Source organism: Trichoderma gamsii (assembly GCF_001481775.2).
Source record: "Trichoderma gamsii strain T6085 chromosome Unknown Scaffold_4.2, whole genome shotgun sequence".
NCBI lineage: Eukaryota > Fungi > Ascomycota > Sordariomycetes > Hypocreales > Hypocreaceae > Trichoderma > Trichoderma gamsii.
Window position 1 is genome coordinate 50,106 of NW_020171341.1, and position 15,088 is coordinate 65,193.

Consider the following 15,088-nt stretch of genomic DNA (forward strand, 5'->3'; position numbering starts at 1 on the left):
TTGCTGATCAATGGCATCACAGTGTACATCTACATATAGGTTTCATACAGCAAGACAACCAATATGGACTGGTACTGACATTTTGCGGCTATGTATGCTTCTCAATGATATCTGAAACGAACTTGTGCGAAATCCACCATGAGACCGACCAGAGAAGCAGATCGCTGTTTAGTATTATAGGGGTTTGTTTCATTAAATACATAGTGCTTGTCGCCACTATCGCCTGTATGGACTAGCGATCTGGCGAGAAATGAACAAGGTTGACGGCTGAGATGACCAGCTAGATGAGATTTGAGTTATCGAAGAAGCCGTCGAGAAGACTAAAACTTAAATTCAGCTTCTGGTATTGAGGAGAACCTTGATGGCAATTCTGCCACCACATTCTACAAAGCGAGGTGAGAGGCATCCGGGTTAATGGCTCGAGAGTAGGATTATTGCCTGCAACTACACTTGAGAGTGCATTACCACTACGGAGGATAATTAAAGGTGACCTTGGAAAAGACACAATGATGCCAATGTATATTTTCATCGACAAGCTGCAACTGAACTTAGATAAATAAGCTCGTGCTTTGTCTATGATCGGGCATGGGTTGAATCCTGCCAGATATCAATACGATCTGAGAATCTTGATACGTGACCTGTCTAGAGGGAGAGTCAAGACTGAAGCTATGCAGGTTCGATAGAATTCGCCGAGACGAGATCTGCATCCTCTATGGGCAGGATCGGGTTCTATGGCCTCTCCTAGAGTACCGTACCATCGCAGTGGTAGTAAAAGGTGAAATTATTGCTATTTACTCTTATATGGTCGATGATTATATCTCCAACTTGATATTGGGGAGATGGACAAGGAGCTGGCAGCGAATGTAGTCACCATGACAAGACGACTATCGTCGTTTGCAAGCAATGCAAAAGCAATTTCTCAGCTGGAAAGGGGAAGAACGAATCATAGAGAGAAAATAATTCTTCATAAATAATATTGTATTGTAATTAGTTAGTTTTTTTTTTTTTTGGGTTCGCGTCCATGGTCGTTGTGGTGCCCGAGCCATCAGCCCCGGACCTCTTCCGGGATCGTGAATCGGCCCCGGCCCGGAGTCGGGATCGTGAACTACGGCACTCTGACCTCCACTAAGAAGCTAGGCTCGGGACCAATATATAGAAGTGCACACTGATAACGGCTTGATTTCCACTATGCGGCCCGAAGCGAACGGTTTACGAGATGATAAGATGTATGTACACGAAGTCTATATGCTGGATGCGTTTGGCATCCTTCAATCGCTGCTCTACAGAAGTTTGGAGCAGCAGCCCTTGGAGCTCTTGTACTAGATCGAGCAGCCACTGAAGCAAAGCGAACAATACCGACTTCGTATTGATCTCTTGTAACCGAACAAACTCAGGGTCCCGTGTTCCCCCGCACTGGACTGCCGTGCCGCTATTGTTGCCATTGGGCGGTCTGATGCCATTGAGGATACGCGGAGTTCAATGCTCCTACAAACCTGCTGCGGACTGCGCTTCGCCCGCCTAATCTGAGAAGATCTGCGCAGGAACCTTGGCCAGGGCCGTCGTCTGACGTCGGGGTCCCCCCACAGCTGAGATTGAACAGATTTGGTTGTTCAAATGTTTGCATGTGAGTTGCTTGCCCTAGACGGCCGGCGTGGCTCAGGCGCCGTTGGGAGCTGACGATCACTGGGGGCGGGATGATATTTAGAGCGCCAATCATACGAAGCGCGGGCAAATAAGGAGATGGGGACAATGGCAGGTGATGAAGCTGTGCTGATTGTGTAACGTATAGCTAGCCGTAGATGTGGCCTGCGTGGCATTTAGCATCTGCATGCATCTAGATTCTTTGACTGCACGTTTCAATTTGGAGATTTCGAGATGCAGATTCGTAGTTTTCGGGCATGTTTACAGTGACTGTCGCCGCGCAGTGGTGAGACGCGGCATCCCCTGAGAGGCGCATTATCTGCGGATCTAACGGGTGCGAGGCGCTGTAGATTAGGGAGGTCGCCATCTCGGGCTTCCCTGAGCCAGTCGCAATCAATGGAACTGGACTTGGCGATCTGTCCATCCATCAGCTTCCAGTCTCTTTCTCCTAATTCCTTTTTCCCTCTTGCAACCTCCCACACTCTTTCTTCCCTCGAAAACGACACTCAACCCGCCGTCTTTTCATCTTTCGCTCTTTTCGTGTGATCTGCCTCTCCAGTGATCGCCTCTTATTCAGCAGCAACCCACGCCACGCTGCACGCGCGCCACCACTTTGACGGGCTTGCATCCAAGTTTTTCTCTCTTTTCCCCCATCTCCACCTTTTTTCGCTGTCTTCGTCTTGCTAGGCCTCCTTTGGTCCCGTTTCGTTGTCTCTCTCGCCCTCTGAGCTGAGACTTGTAGCAAGACTCTCTTATCTTTCTTTATTCCCTTTCTTCTTCCGACCATCCAATCCAATCCAGGCCCCTTGTTTGCTCGCCAAAAACTTGTCCTGCCAGCTCCCTAAACAGAAAAGGCACCACCACCCCTCCCTCTGCAGAAGCGCCCTCGCATCTCGCTCCATCGTGGTGCATTCACTCACACTCCACCCGCACTACTGCCGTCCAGCCGGCCTAAAACGGCCCCCCAGTGACGTATCGTGAGGCTCGTGGATCACGGCCTTGGGGTCATCTGTGTCGTTCCACGCTGGACGCATTGCCGCATCGCCGGACCGGATCTGTACATGCACCGAGACATTGTCGCGCCTCGTTCTCTGCCGCCTTTTTGGCCGTACCGCTGCTGCATTGATCTTGTACCTCTGCCGGTGTCCCCAGCGCCGAGCTGCCAAGGCCTTCCAAGGTGCTTCACGCCGCTCGATTGGCCCCAGCAAGGCCCAGGCTGTCTTTGTCACCCGACCACCGACCAGCAACAACAACCTCATCTGCTCCCTGCGAGGTTGCGTCTCTCTCTCCGCCTGTGAGATCCGTCGCGCCCATCCCGGCGTCTTAAACCCAAGAGTCTGCAGGCGGGTGCTGCTGCTGATCAGCCCCCATAACCACCCAACATTCCTCCCCAAAAGTCAACCCGCCTCCCTTCCAACATCCCTCTGCGGACACTGCCCTCGCGCTCCAACGTCGACCAAGACTTCGACCAAGACTCACCATCGGCGTCCCTCCTCTCTGCCAGGGGATACGGCGCCCCTCACCAGCTTCGCCCGTCGTCCGAGTCCGAGACATCGTCCTGGACCGACACTGGCGACATTGGCGACCAGATCGGCGACGAGCACGACCCGGTCCGCATCCAGCTGCCGGAAGACATTGAGAACGAGCTACTCGCCGGAGTCCAGCGCCGACAGCTGAACAACCAGCTTTACAAGTCACACGGCAAAAAGGTCCGGATTCACGATCCGTCGCCGCATCGGCGCAACCACTCCTTCTCGCCGTCTCCCGGCATCGACAAAGAGGCCATTGAGCCCCCCGACGCCCGGCCTCGACCACCCAATCGAGCAGAACGCTGCATCGGCGCCATCATGGCGGGATCCTCGGGCTCTATTCATGGCCTCACAGGCAAGGCCTTGCTGTACGATTTTTCTATATTCCTTGTCTTGGCTACGGCTTCACAACGAGAGTACAACCATTCTAACATTTTTTTCTTGGCAATAGGTACTTTACAAGTATATTCGTCTCACTAGGCGTTTTCCTTTTCGGATATGATCAGGGTGTCATGTCGGGCATCATCACGTAAGACTTCAATCTCTAACCTATATTGCAGCACATTGCAGCACAAAATTAACATGCAGTCTTCCAGCGGCCCATATTTCATCGACTACTTTAATCACCCGTCCAAGGCCGAGGTCGGGACAATGGTTGCTATTCTCGAAATAGGAGCCTTTATCTCGTCTCTTGTTGTTGGTCGTGTTGGCGACATCATCGGCCGGCGACGAACTATCTTATATGGTTCTTGCATTTTCTTCGTCGGAGGAGCGTTGCAGACGCTCGCCACGTCCATGTCGATGATGATGGTTGGGCGAATAGTCGCTGGTCTTGGTGTCGGCATGCTTTCAACCATTGTCCCTGTCTACCAGTCCGAGATTTCTCCGCCTCACAATCGCGGTAAACTTGCTTGTATCGAGTTTTCTGGCAATATCATTGGATACACGACTTCCGTATGGGTGGACTACGGCTGTGGGTTCATCGAGAGCAACTTGTCATGGCGCATTCCTCTTATGATGCAATGTATCATGGGAGCACTTTTAGGGCTGGGAAGCTTGATCATTGTGGAATCACCTAGGTATGGAACCATAAACCCCTTTGTATGCACGTCCATGAGACACTAACCGTTGTATTCTTCAGATGGCTCCTGGACAATGATCATGATGAAGAAGGCATGGTCGTCATTGCTAACCTTTATGGCGGCGGCGATATTCACAATGCCAAGGCGCGCGACGAGTATCGCGAGATCAAAATGGACGTCCTTCTTCAGCGCCAAGAGGGTGAGAGATCGTATTCTGACATGTTCCGCCGATATCGCACTCGAGTGTTCATCGCAATGTCTGCGCAGGGTCTTGCGCAGCTCAACGGAATCAACGTCATTTCATACTACGCTCCATACGTCTTTGAATCTGCTGGTTGGGTTGGCCACGATGCCGTTCTCATGACTGGCTTCAACGGCATCACGTACTTCCTCTCTACCATTCCGCCCTGGTATCTTGTAGATCGATGGGGTCGACGAATGATTCTTCTCACTGGTGCCGTCCTCATGGCCATCTCACTGTCTCTCATCTCGTACTTCCTCTATCTTGATATCAAATGGACTCCTAGGCTGGTCGTTCTGTTTGTCATGATATACAATGCTGCCTTTGGCTACTCATGGGGACCTATCCCCTGGCTCTACCCCCCCGAAATCCTGCCTCTTAGCATTCGCTCCAAGGGTGCCAGCTTGTCGACTGCCACGAACTGGGCCTTCAACTGGCTCGTTGGAGAAATGACACCAATTCTGCAAGAGTGGATCAAATGGCGCTTGTATCTCGTCCATGCCTTCTTTTGTGTTGCTAGTTTTATCATTGGTAAGTCACTCGCGTTGATTATGACTTCCATGTCCCTTCTTAAGCCTTTGACTGGTAGCTAACCTCATCTTTCTAGTCTACTTTGTCTACCCAGAGACCTGCGGTGTCCGCCTCGAAGAAATGGACTCGCTATTCGGAGACGCCAGCACTGTGGCTACCCCGTCTATCCATGCAGAAACTGGCTCACTCATCCGAGGCGGATCGCCCATTGGATCCAGCCGTACGCCATTTCGCTCAACTACACCCATCCCAGGGCTCACCCTTGACCCTCCCGATGGCAATGACAGCAAACCTAGCCAGGGTGGTGGCGGCGACGACCGGAGCATTAGTGGATGGTTATCAAGAGTCGTTAACCGCGGCCGTTCGGGCAGTTCGAGTAGCGGTCAAGGGCGGTACGCTCCAATTGGCCAAGAAGACGAGGGTCGCAACGACAACTAACGTGGGGTCGCCATTTTTATCTTTTTTTGGAGTACCTCTATAGATCTTTTCTTTTCTTTTAAATTTTCTTTCTTGGACACATAGATAGCGGAGCGAAGCATGTATGCCGTGCTTGTCGTTCTATTAGGTATAGAACTCGGGCCTAGAACTCCTTGCTAGCATAAGACGGCTGGTTTGGTTGGTATATAAGATGGACATTAGCTGCATAGACTGTACCTATGCTGAAGAAGAGAGCAACAAGAATAACAGTTTGCAAGATAAAGGGCAGTATTAGCCTTTGGGAATCTTCGAAGCCGATTCGGAGAAGATTTGAGCGCTGTTTAGACAAGAGATGGTTTGAACAGCCTCTGTTCTGAAACTGCAGTTATTGATGAAAAAGATTATCTGTATTGTTGATGAATAGTTGGTAATAGCGATATTGTGGGCAGCATTCAAGCGGTCGCTTCTTTTTTTTTTTTGAATATCTTTCTCTTGTGAACATATTTAATTGTCGTCAGGACAAGGGTGCTCCGTGCATGAAGCGTTCGAAATGCACAGTGTGAATACAGTACGGCGCTCAATTTTATCGACGATATTTCGCATCATAGGTAGTTCATATACCTTCTTTTATACACCCGCCAAGCTCTATATACAAGGCCTCATAGACACGAGCCATGAGGACCGAACCCATCGCAAACTCAATACACACGCCATGACAACCGCAGCACCCTCCAAACTAGACGTAACCCACGCTTACCGGCACCTCTACCGGGGCCTCCTCCGCGCCGTGCAGTACTCGGCGCCGGCGCGATACGTGGCGCGGGACCAGCTCCGGGCGGCGTTCCGGGAGCGCAATGCGGCGCTGGATCGCGAGGGCGTGAAGAGGACGGTGTGGTTTCTGGAGGCGGCGGCCAAGGAGAGGGGCCTGGAGCATAAGATTTTGAAGAACTTGATCAGGGTGCGGCTGGATCGGGCGTGGGGAACAAGGGCTTGGAAGAGGGCTTTGAATGAGACGAAGATGAAGTGAGTTTTTGATTCTTATTTTTCTATTTCAATTTCCTTTTGATTTAGCTTTGATTTATTTGGCTTTGTCGATGGAGGTGAAGAGCTTTGAGACGGGAGTTGATGCTGATGAGATTTACAGGCCTGATGCGAGACAGCTACGAGAGGATGCGATGCAGCATTATAATATGACTATTGCGATGCTGAATAAGAGCATGGGGCTTTGTTTACGATGAGCAGCACTGGGAGTCAAGAATCCTGCTTTGAGAAATAAGAAAGAAGGCTGATGGTTGTTGAATAATACATGAACCACTTAACACATGAACCGGCAAATTTAATCTGACCAATTCGCAAAAATTAGAAAAGGCCACCAGGCCATGAGTATTTTGCTTATATTTAGTATTACAGAGTGACAAAAATCACTTGCTCTCCTTTCTTCATCGCTGGTCATCTACTATTGTCGCATTCTCTTTCCTACATGCCCCGTTAACTCCATGCCAAACATTGCCAATGCCAGCCCTGCCAGCCCTCTTCAGCTATCCGGCTCACAGATCCACTTCGATCTCCTTGTGTATAAGCTCGTCCAAGCTCGATCCATCCCGTGCGTATATCCACGTCCCAAGTGCCGTACCTTCCTTGTCTCCCTGCCCCTCGCTGGCAACGCAGAAGTCGTATCGTTTGGGGCCGGACAGAGGCGATGAGAGCCAGATCTGCTTGTTGGGGGGCTGCTTGTTAATCACGTAGGTGCCCTTGTTGGCTACGGTCACGGTCATGACGCCGGACTTTGTGTTGGAAAACTGGTTAGTAAAATGTGGTTGGATAAGAGTAAGATGAAGATGTGACTAAACTGAATATTCCACATCAACTGGGGAGCCGTCGTCCTGGAGAGTCTCAAATTTCTCCAGGAGGTCGTGTAGATATTCGTTGGAGAGGTCGTGGTACTCCTCGTCGGAGAGCTCAGCGGCAACAAACGTGATCTGATTTCCGGTAGGCGCCTTGTCCGGGTTGGAAGTATCCGGCATGATGCCCTTGCGCAACATCACTTGCGCCGAGAATTGCCGTCGCTGCGAAGAAATTGAGGGCGTGGCTGCGCGGCAGATGCTGGGAAGAGCGCGGAAGCTTGAGGCCGCCATCTTGGGGTTGCGCATTGCTCGGCCAAGCAGGCGAGGGGCCTGTCTCGAGATGCTTGATGATGCCATATTGGTGGTTGGTGGGGGAGAGAGAGAAAGTCGTGAATGCTGAAGTATCAAATGCGCATTCGGAGGTTGAAAAGCTGCGATGGTTCCTGGGATGCAAAATATGCTCTAGCTGGTCAATTGCTTCGCAAGTGTGGCAGAATATGCGAGGGGGAAAAAAGAGAGAAGTGCTGAAGAAGCTTTGAGCTCTAAGATCTTTTGGGTGGTGGAAGCCAATTGGAACAAGCTGAAAAGGTTCGTCATAGCTTGTACCCCATACTTGGGGCTCGGCATCTGCTCAGCAACCTGGACTTGGAGGTACCTCTGTGGCCCCTCTAGTTGTATGTACTTCTAAGTAAAGCCAAGTTCATTTTGCTTAGTCACTTCTTTTCGGCAGCGTCACTTGGAGCTGCAGAACACCCGTCACCTGTATCGGCCCCACCGTCAGTACTCTCTTCCATCACCATCTCGCCAAAAGGTCTCTGGGCGATGATGAGCCTCGTTCCGCGGCCATGATTAACGCGTTTTTGGTCTTCAATGGCCAGGGCCAGCCTAGGCTTACCAAATTCTACACCCAGCTGGTACGTTGCGAACACGTTAACTCCAGCGAAGCTCGAACCGAATCACTGACTCAGCATCCGTCTTATCACAGGACACCAGCATTCAGCAGCGCCTGATATCGGAGATATTCACGCTCGTGTCGAACCGGCCGTCGGGTTCTTGCAACTTTCTGCCTCTGCCTCCTCTTCTCGCCGCCTCCAGCACATCGCACAGCTCAACCGAAGAGCAAAACGATGTCCCCTCGTTGGTGACATACCGCAACTACGCCACTCTCTACTTCATCATCATCTCTACCGCCACCGAATCTCCCCTTGCCTTGATCGACCTAATACAGGTGTACGTCGAGGCGCTCGATAAGCTTTTTGAGAACGTCTGCGAGCTTGATCTCATCTTCAACTTTGAAACGCTGCATGCGACCTTGTCGGAAATGATTATAGGAGGAGTCGTGATAGAGACGAGTCTCGATCGCATTGTTTCTGGTGTCAGAGCCCAGGGAACAGTCGCCAAACGGCCGGTGAATGAGGGACGAAGCACTATTGGATCAGGAATGGGCCTTGGAGGCAACTTTGCATGGACAGGAAGGGTATAATAATGACACTTGCAGGCTTGAACTGAGCTTGAAGAGACGGGTCGGATAGAACTATGAACTATAACCAGCATATGCATACATTTCTTCGTCTTCTCTTTTGCCCAATACGGGTATCACACCAAAACGCCTTGGCTATATACAAAATACTATATTACACATACCCAGTGGCGGGTATCTTTATCCTACAATTATTTCGAATCTGAGCCTCGCGACGGGTTCACTTCCGGCGCATCTTTCCGGCGCTCGTATCTCTTTTCGGGGTCTAGCACGCCAAAGAGATTGATCGCGTGTTTCCGTAGCTAAGCATTCGTGTAAGTGCACTGAAAATGATTCTGTGTAAGCGAAAATTTTGACAAACCTCCTCTGATGGCTTATACTTTTGTCCCCACCACTCAAACTCAGAAAAGAATACAAGCCATACCATCGCCGCTATTTAGAGAGTTAGTCTCAGACATGTTATGTGCCATACACTCCTTGTGAGCAAAACATAGACTCACCAGCCATTGTGGCAAGCTGCGCATACTTGACGCCCTTATCCCATCTGGGTGATCGACTTGCGAGGGTGACGCGACGCTTGTACTTCTTCTCAAACCGGAGTTGTTGCTGATGAGTCAAGTCTTTGAAGTCAGGTGGCCATACCTTTCGAGCCTTGTGAGGATTGTTGGCGAGACTGAACGGAACTTGTTTTGGAAGAGACTCCTTCGCGGATTGAGCCGCTCGTCTGATGAGGGTTGGAAACATTGTCAAGCGATATGCCTCAGCAAAGATGGTTCGATTTACCAATCAATATCGAAGGTGTTTTGACATATCAGATCGTTGAATGACGCTGTTTTGGAGCTAGCAAAAGCTGCGTACCAAGGCACTACTAACGGTCAAATGCCTACAAAAGCCGGGGCAGCCACTGCACCGCCTCATGGCAGCGCCACAGTTCCTGGCCGAAAAAAAGTTGCCCCGCGATAGGTCCTTTTTCACCCCTCCGAAACTGAACCCCCGCCAAATAATCCTGACCTGCTGCAAGTGAGTCAAACCCACGGAGAAAATACCAAATCGTATCTTCTCTGTGCGAGTGAGTCAACAAGAAGGGGGCAGAGCCGCGGAAGAATCATAAAGATAGCCAATCCTCCTGAGGCTAATCTTTCGACCCCAATAACACTTCGATTTTTTCCATCTTGACACCAAGAAGAACGCAATATGGCGGCGGCTTCCGTGTCAAAGGCCATGGAGGGCCTGGCAGTCTCCAAGACCAAGGAATTGAAAGGAGTATGTGGTTATATAAATTTCATACTCTCCTGTTGATCGCATCTACTGACCACTACCAGACTGAGAAGCGCGACACTCTGATTGTCGTCGAGAAGAAATATCAGAAGAAATGGGCCGAGGACGGCGTTTTCGAGACGAATGCCCCGACGACGACCGAGGTGCCCTTCCACTCCATCTCCCCGGCCGAGCTGCGGGAAAAGCAACCCAAATTCTTCGGCACCATGGCTTATCCTTACATGAACGGCACTCTTCACGCCGGCCACACCTTCTCAGCCACCAAGGTCGAGTTTGCCGCGGGCACGGCGAGAATGCAGGGCAAGCGTGCGCTGTTCCCCATGGGCTTCCACTGCACTGGTATGCCCATCAAGGCTTGCGCCGATAAGCTGGTCAACGAGATCAAGCTGTTTGGTGAGGACTTTTCTGGCTACAAGGAGGAAGAGACTGTTGTCGAGGAGCAGCCAAAGCCTGCTGCCAAGCAGACCAAGGAGGATGTGACCAAGTTCACCACCAATAAGAGCAAGGCCAATGCCAAGACCGTCAAGATGAAGTACCAATTCCAGATCATGCAGGCCATTGGAATTCCTACCGAGGAGATCCACCTGTTCGCCGATTCTCAGTACTGGCTGAAGTACTTCCCTCCCCTGGCCATCAGAGACTTAACGAGCTTCGGCTCAAGAATCGACTGGCGACGATCATTCGTCACAACCGACGCCAACCCTTACTACGACGCCTTCATCCGATGGCAGATGAACCGCTTGAAGGAGCTGAACAAGATCAAGTTTGGCAAGCGATATACAATCTACTCTATCAAGGATGGCCAGCCGTGTATGGACCACGACCGTTCGGAGGGTGAAGCTGTGAACCCTCAGGAATACACTGCTCTGAAGCTCAAGGTTTTGGAGTGGGCTCCCAAGGCTGCTGAGGCTATCAAGGGCAAGATCCCTGATGGCGCCAACGTCTTCTTAGTTCCTGCTACTCTGAGACCCGAGACCATGTACGGACAAACCTGCTGTTTCGTCGGCCCCAAGTTGAATTACGGCCTGTTCAAGGTTGATGACAACAACTACTTTGTCATCACTGAGCGAGCCGCTCGTAACATGGCTTACCAGGGCATCTTCTCCAAGGAAGGCTCTATCGAGAAGGCTGCTGACCTTGTGGGCTCTGACATTGTTGGAACTCTGATCAACGCCCCTCTGTCGCTGCACAAGGAGGGAGTCAGGGTTCTGCCCATGGAAACCGTCCTGCCCACCAAAGGTACCGGTGTCGTCACCTCTGTCCCATCAGACAGCCCTGATGATTTCGCAACCGTGACTGAGCTGGCAAAGAAGGCTGATTACTACGGAATCAAGAAGGAGTGGGCCGAGCTGGAGATTTTCCCCATCATTGAAACCCCATCCTACGGAGACCTGTGCGCACCCTTCTTGGTCAAGAAGCTAAAGATTGCTTCACCCAAGGATACTAAGCAGCTGGAAGAGGCCAAAGAACTGGCATACAAGGAAGGTTTCTACCAGGGTATTATCAAAGTTGGCGACTTCAAGGGCGAGAAGGTCGAGACGGCCAAGCCCAAGGTTAGGGCTCAGTTGTTCGAGGCTGGCGAGGCTTTTGCCTACTCAGAACCCGAGCGCAAGGTTGTCAGCCGATCTGGCGATGACTGCATTGTCTCACTGATGGACCAGTGGTACCTGGACTACGGTGAGCAGTCCTGGAGGGAGACTGCCCTGAAATGGGTTGACAATGCCGATGGAAAGGGCTTGGAGACTTGGGCCCCTGAGACCAAGAACGGCTTCGAGGGTGTGCTGAACTGGCTGAACCAGTGGGCTTGTGCTCGATCATTCGGCCTGGGATCAAAACTGCCTTGGGATAAGCAATTCCTGGTTGAGAGTTTGAGTGACTCGACCATTTACATGGCTTACTATACCGTTGCCCACTTCCTGCACAAGGACTTGTTCGGTCGCACCAAGGGCATTGGCAACGTTGGCGCTGAGCAGATGACCGACGAGGTTTGGGATGCCATTTTCTGCCGCCGCGATATCACAGATGATGTTGTTTCCAGCTCGGGCATCCCCCGGGAGACTTTGGAGAGCATGCGACGAGAGTTCGAATACTTCTACCCCCTTGATCTGCGCAGTTCCGGAAAGGACTTGATCCCCAACCACTTGACATTCTTCCTATACATCCACTTGGCTATCTTCCCGCCGGAATACTGGCCCCGTGGTGTCCGAGCCAATGGTCATCTGATGCTGAACGGAGAGAAGATGGCCAAAAGCACTGGCAACTTCATGACTTTGAAAGAAATGGTGGAGAAATACGGCGCTGATGCTTCTCGTATTGCTCTGGCCGATGCTGGTGATGGTGTCAGCGATGCCAACTTTGAGGAAGACGTTGCCGATAACAACATTCTGCGTCTGTTCACTCTGCGTGAGTGGTGCGAGGAGATGGTCAAGGATCAAAACGAGCTGCGCACCGGCGAGATCAACAACTTCCAGGACGGCTTGTTCAACAATGAGCTGAATGCATGCGCTAGGGAAGCTATTGAGCAGTACAGCCTGACCAACTACAAGCTGGCCCTGAAGGCATCTCTGTATGAGCTGACCAGTGCTCGTGACTTTTACCGTGAGGCTTGTGCGGCCGGCGGTATCAAGATGCACAAGGACCTGGTATTCCGATACATTGAGCTGCAAGCCCTGCTGATGGCTGTCATCGCCCCTCACTGGTCAGAATACATCTGGTTGGAAGTCTTGAAGAAGGACTCCACTATCCACAATGCCAGGTTCCCTGAAGTGCCGGCTGTCGACGCTGCCCTGTCAGCTAAGCGAGAGTACGTCCGAAGCACCGCTTCGAACATCAACTCAGCTGAGGGCCAGCAGTTAAAGAAGAAGGCTAAGGGCAAGGAAATCGCCTTTGACCCCAAGAAGCCCAAGAAGTTGACCATTTACATGGCTGCCAGATTCCCAGCCTGGCAAGCCAAGTACATTGATCTGCTGAAGGAGATGTGGAACCCCGCGACCAAGTCCGTCGACGATAAGGCATTGAATGGCAAGATTGGCAAGTTGGGCGAGATGAAGAAGGCCATGCCCTTTGTTCAGGGCCTGAAGAAGCGCCTGCAGGCCGGCGAACCTGCCAGCGTCGTCCTGGAGCAGAAGCTGGCTTTCGATGAGAAGGAGACGTTGATCCAGATGGTGCCCGGCCTGAAGCGAACGTCTGGTCTGTCAGTCGCCGAGATCCTGGTGGTTGAGGAAGGCGGTAAGAAGGGCGTTAGACTGGAGGACGGTAAGGAGGTGGAAATCTCAGTCCCTGTTGCCGAGAATGCGGTCCCTGGTCAGCCTACTTTCTTCTTTGAGAATGTGGAGGCTTAAAACTTGAGGACCCAGATTAAGATTTTTTTTTTCAATGTTGCTACGAAAAGAAAGAATAAAGTAAAAAGTGCTCTAGAGAGAGACAGTTTAGAGAGAATACAACGAATTTTCGATTAACTTGGTTTTGATACTCTCTACATGCTGTTTTGCGTGCTGTCGGCTTCTTGCGGTGTGAATATGCTCGGCTTAATTATTTACTTACTGGTATGATAGCCGCCGATCACTAATAATTAGGACACTCCATCAAGGTTGACATTACTGCTACAGCACAACAGAGCGTTCAACGGTAAGAGATAACGAGTACCCTTACCGTTCACCGTACATCATTCACTGACTTTGCAGTTGTTAATACGGTGTGTGTAAAGCTAGATATCCGACTATGGATGGATGGCAAAATCCCCAAAACGCCATCTTTCTAGAAACGCCGAACGAATTTAGGTCAATAACGATGAGGCGTTTCTCCAACATAAAAAAGGCCGTCGGCAATTGACCGCGCGTGTCGTGTGGAGAGAGACAAAGCGTGCTCCTCAGGAGGTGCCGCTTCTTTGGTTAAGCGACGCCACCCCTTTCTAACCCCCTTCTTCCCTAGTCAAAAAGCTTGTGCTTTTTGTTTTAACGAAAGAGGGAATAAAGTGTAAAAAGGAAGAAAATAAATATTCGATCTACAGTATTTTGCATTAATATTTCGGAAAATGGATTTCCCCAGCAGCCAGCAGCCAGTAACAAACTGGTAGTTGCACGAGGGCAAACGCACTAGGAGCCTCGGTCTGTCTATGTGTAGGTACAGGAGTCGTACTGGTACATTGTCGGTTCTCTCCGTGGGCCGTTACAGTTTTGCTGTGCCTGCATGGTGGGTTTGTCCTATTAGCCCATTCTATCAATACCATGCTTATACCTATTGTGACGGCTTTGTAAGGGAACGTGTTCATCATATACCTTCTTCGTTTAATAAGCTTAAAAATGCGATCGGCAGCAAATCAAAGAGCTGTTGTTATTGGACATGCCTTGTCAGTTATTCGGTGCCATTCGGCAAGTTTGCTCTTCAGAGCACACAACACCGTGTGCTCAACTCAGCCCAAGACTCGAGCGGGCAATTCCTGAGTCGTCGCCATATCCATTGTGGGCTGCAACAGCGCAGAGGAGGCTCCACAGCCGCGCAAAGCAGTGGTACGGCAGCCGATGCCTGTGCTCACGTCTCGATGTGTGATGAATCCTTACTGTAGACAGCATCCTACTGCCTTGTCTAGGAGTGTGCCCCCGTGTAGCCCCCTCTGAGAAACGGATCCCATCACATTGTCCTAGGCCGTTCTGAGCATCCTTGGTGGACATGGGCTGGGGCATGCTTGTCCAAGCCTGTTTTGGCGTGGAAACAGAGAAACATCTCCCCACGGGCCTGTAGCTATTCTGCATTGACACATCTCCGGCGGCGGCTCAGGAAGAACATTGCGGCTCGCTTGCCTGGCAAGCGAAGTGGTTGCAATTCCATGGCCCGCAACGAAGGTGGTTCTTTTGCCGGCTCAGGGGCTAAGTCCAAGCGTCTCTCAATGTGGACCTCTTATAGATAGCACTAGTTTTTTTTTCTCTTCTCATTTTTTCCCGCGTTGCCTTTCGCTAGATCTGTGAGGCTAGATTTCCGTAGTGAGAGATTGGCTGCTCTTTAGTAGGTATACCGCTTGTTGGTGGCAAGACGGATGTCGGTGTCGG

General features: G+C 51.0%; 6 protein-coding genes across 6 annotated transcripts; 4 read left to right on the top strand and 2 right to left on the bottom strand.

The window, feature by feature from the left end:
* Positions 1-2,793: 2,793 nt before the first annotated feature.
* Positions 2,794-5,462, top strand: TGAM01_v201488 (hypothetical protein; the record flags this gene model as incomplete). Its single annotated transcript, XM_024548775.1, has 6 exons — positions 2,794-2,976; positions 3,039-3,538; positions 3,622-3,699; positions 3,767-4,249; positions 4,312-5,024; positions 5,101-5,462. Coding segments are annotated over 6 exons (2,319 nt in total), but the record flags the coding sequence as incomplete, so codon positions are not given.
* A 691-nt stretch (positions 5,463-6,153) lies between these two features.
* TGAM01_v201489 (hypothetical protein) lies at positions 6,154-6,679 on the top strand (the record flags this gene model as incomplete). Its single annotated transcript, XM_024548776.1, has 2 exons — positions 6,154-6,464; positions 6,586-6,679. The coding sequence occupies 2 exons, from the start codon at positions 6,154-6,156 to the stop codon at positions 6,677-6,679; spliced, it is 405 nt and encodes a 134-aa protein (XP_024406387.1).
* Positions 6,680-6,988: 309 nt separating this feature from the next.
* On the bottom strand, positions 6,989-7,642 carry TGAM01_v201490 (hypothetical protein; the record flags this gene model as incomplete). The annotated part of the gene is made up of 2 exons (XM_024548777.1): positions 6,989-7,240; positions 7,304-7,642. 2 exons carry the CDS (start codon positions 7,640-7,642, stop codon positions 6,989-6,991), a joined length of 591 nt encoding a protein of 196 aa, XP_024406388.1.
* A 488-nt stretch (positions 7,643-8,130) lies between these two features.
* TGAM01_v201491 (hypothetical protein) lies at positions 8,131-8,768 on the top strand (the record flags this gene model as incomplete). Its single annotated transcript, XM_018806419.1, has 2 exons — positions 8,131-8,199; positions 8,271-8,768. The coding sequence occupies 2 exons, from the start codon at positions 8,131-8,133 to the stop codon at positions 8,766-8,768; spliced, it is 567 nt and encodes a 188-aa protein (XP_018660450.1).
* A 188-nt stretch (positions 8,769-8,956) lies between these two features.
* Positions 8,957-9,509, bottom strand: TGAM01_v201492 (hypothetical protein; the record flags this gene model as incomplete). The annotated part of the gene is made up of 3 exons (XM_018806418.1): positions 8,957-9,067; positions 9,127-9,197; positions 9,266-9,509. 3 exons carry the CDS (start codon positions 9,507-9,509, stop codon positions 8,957-8,959), a joined length of 426 nt encoding a protein of 141 aa, XP_018660449.1.
* A 450-nt stretch (positions 9,510-9,959) lies between these two features.
* TGAM01_v201493 (leucyl-tRNA synthetase, cytoplasmic) lies at positions 9,960-13,384 on the top strand (the record flags this gene model as incomplete). Its single annotated transcript, XM_018806417.1, has 2 exons — positions 9,960-10,028; positions 10,088-13,384. The coding sequence occupies 2 exons, from the start codon at positions 9,960-9,962 to the stop codon at positions 13,382-13,384; spliced, it is 3,366 nt and encodes a 1,121-aa protein (XP_018660448.1).
* Between the last annotated feature and the right edge of the window lie 1,704 nt (positions 13,385-15,088).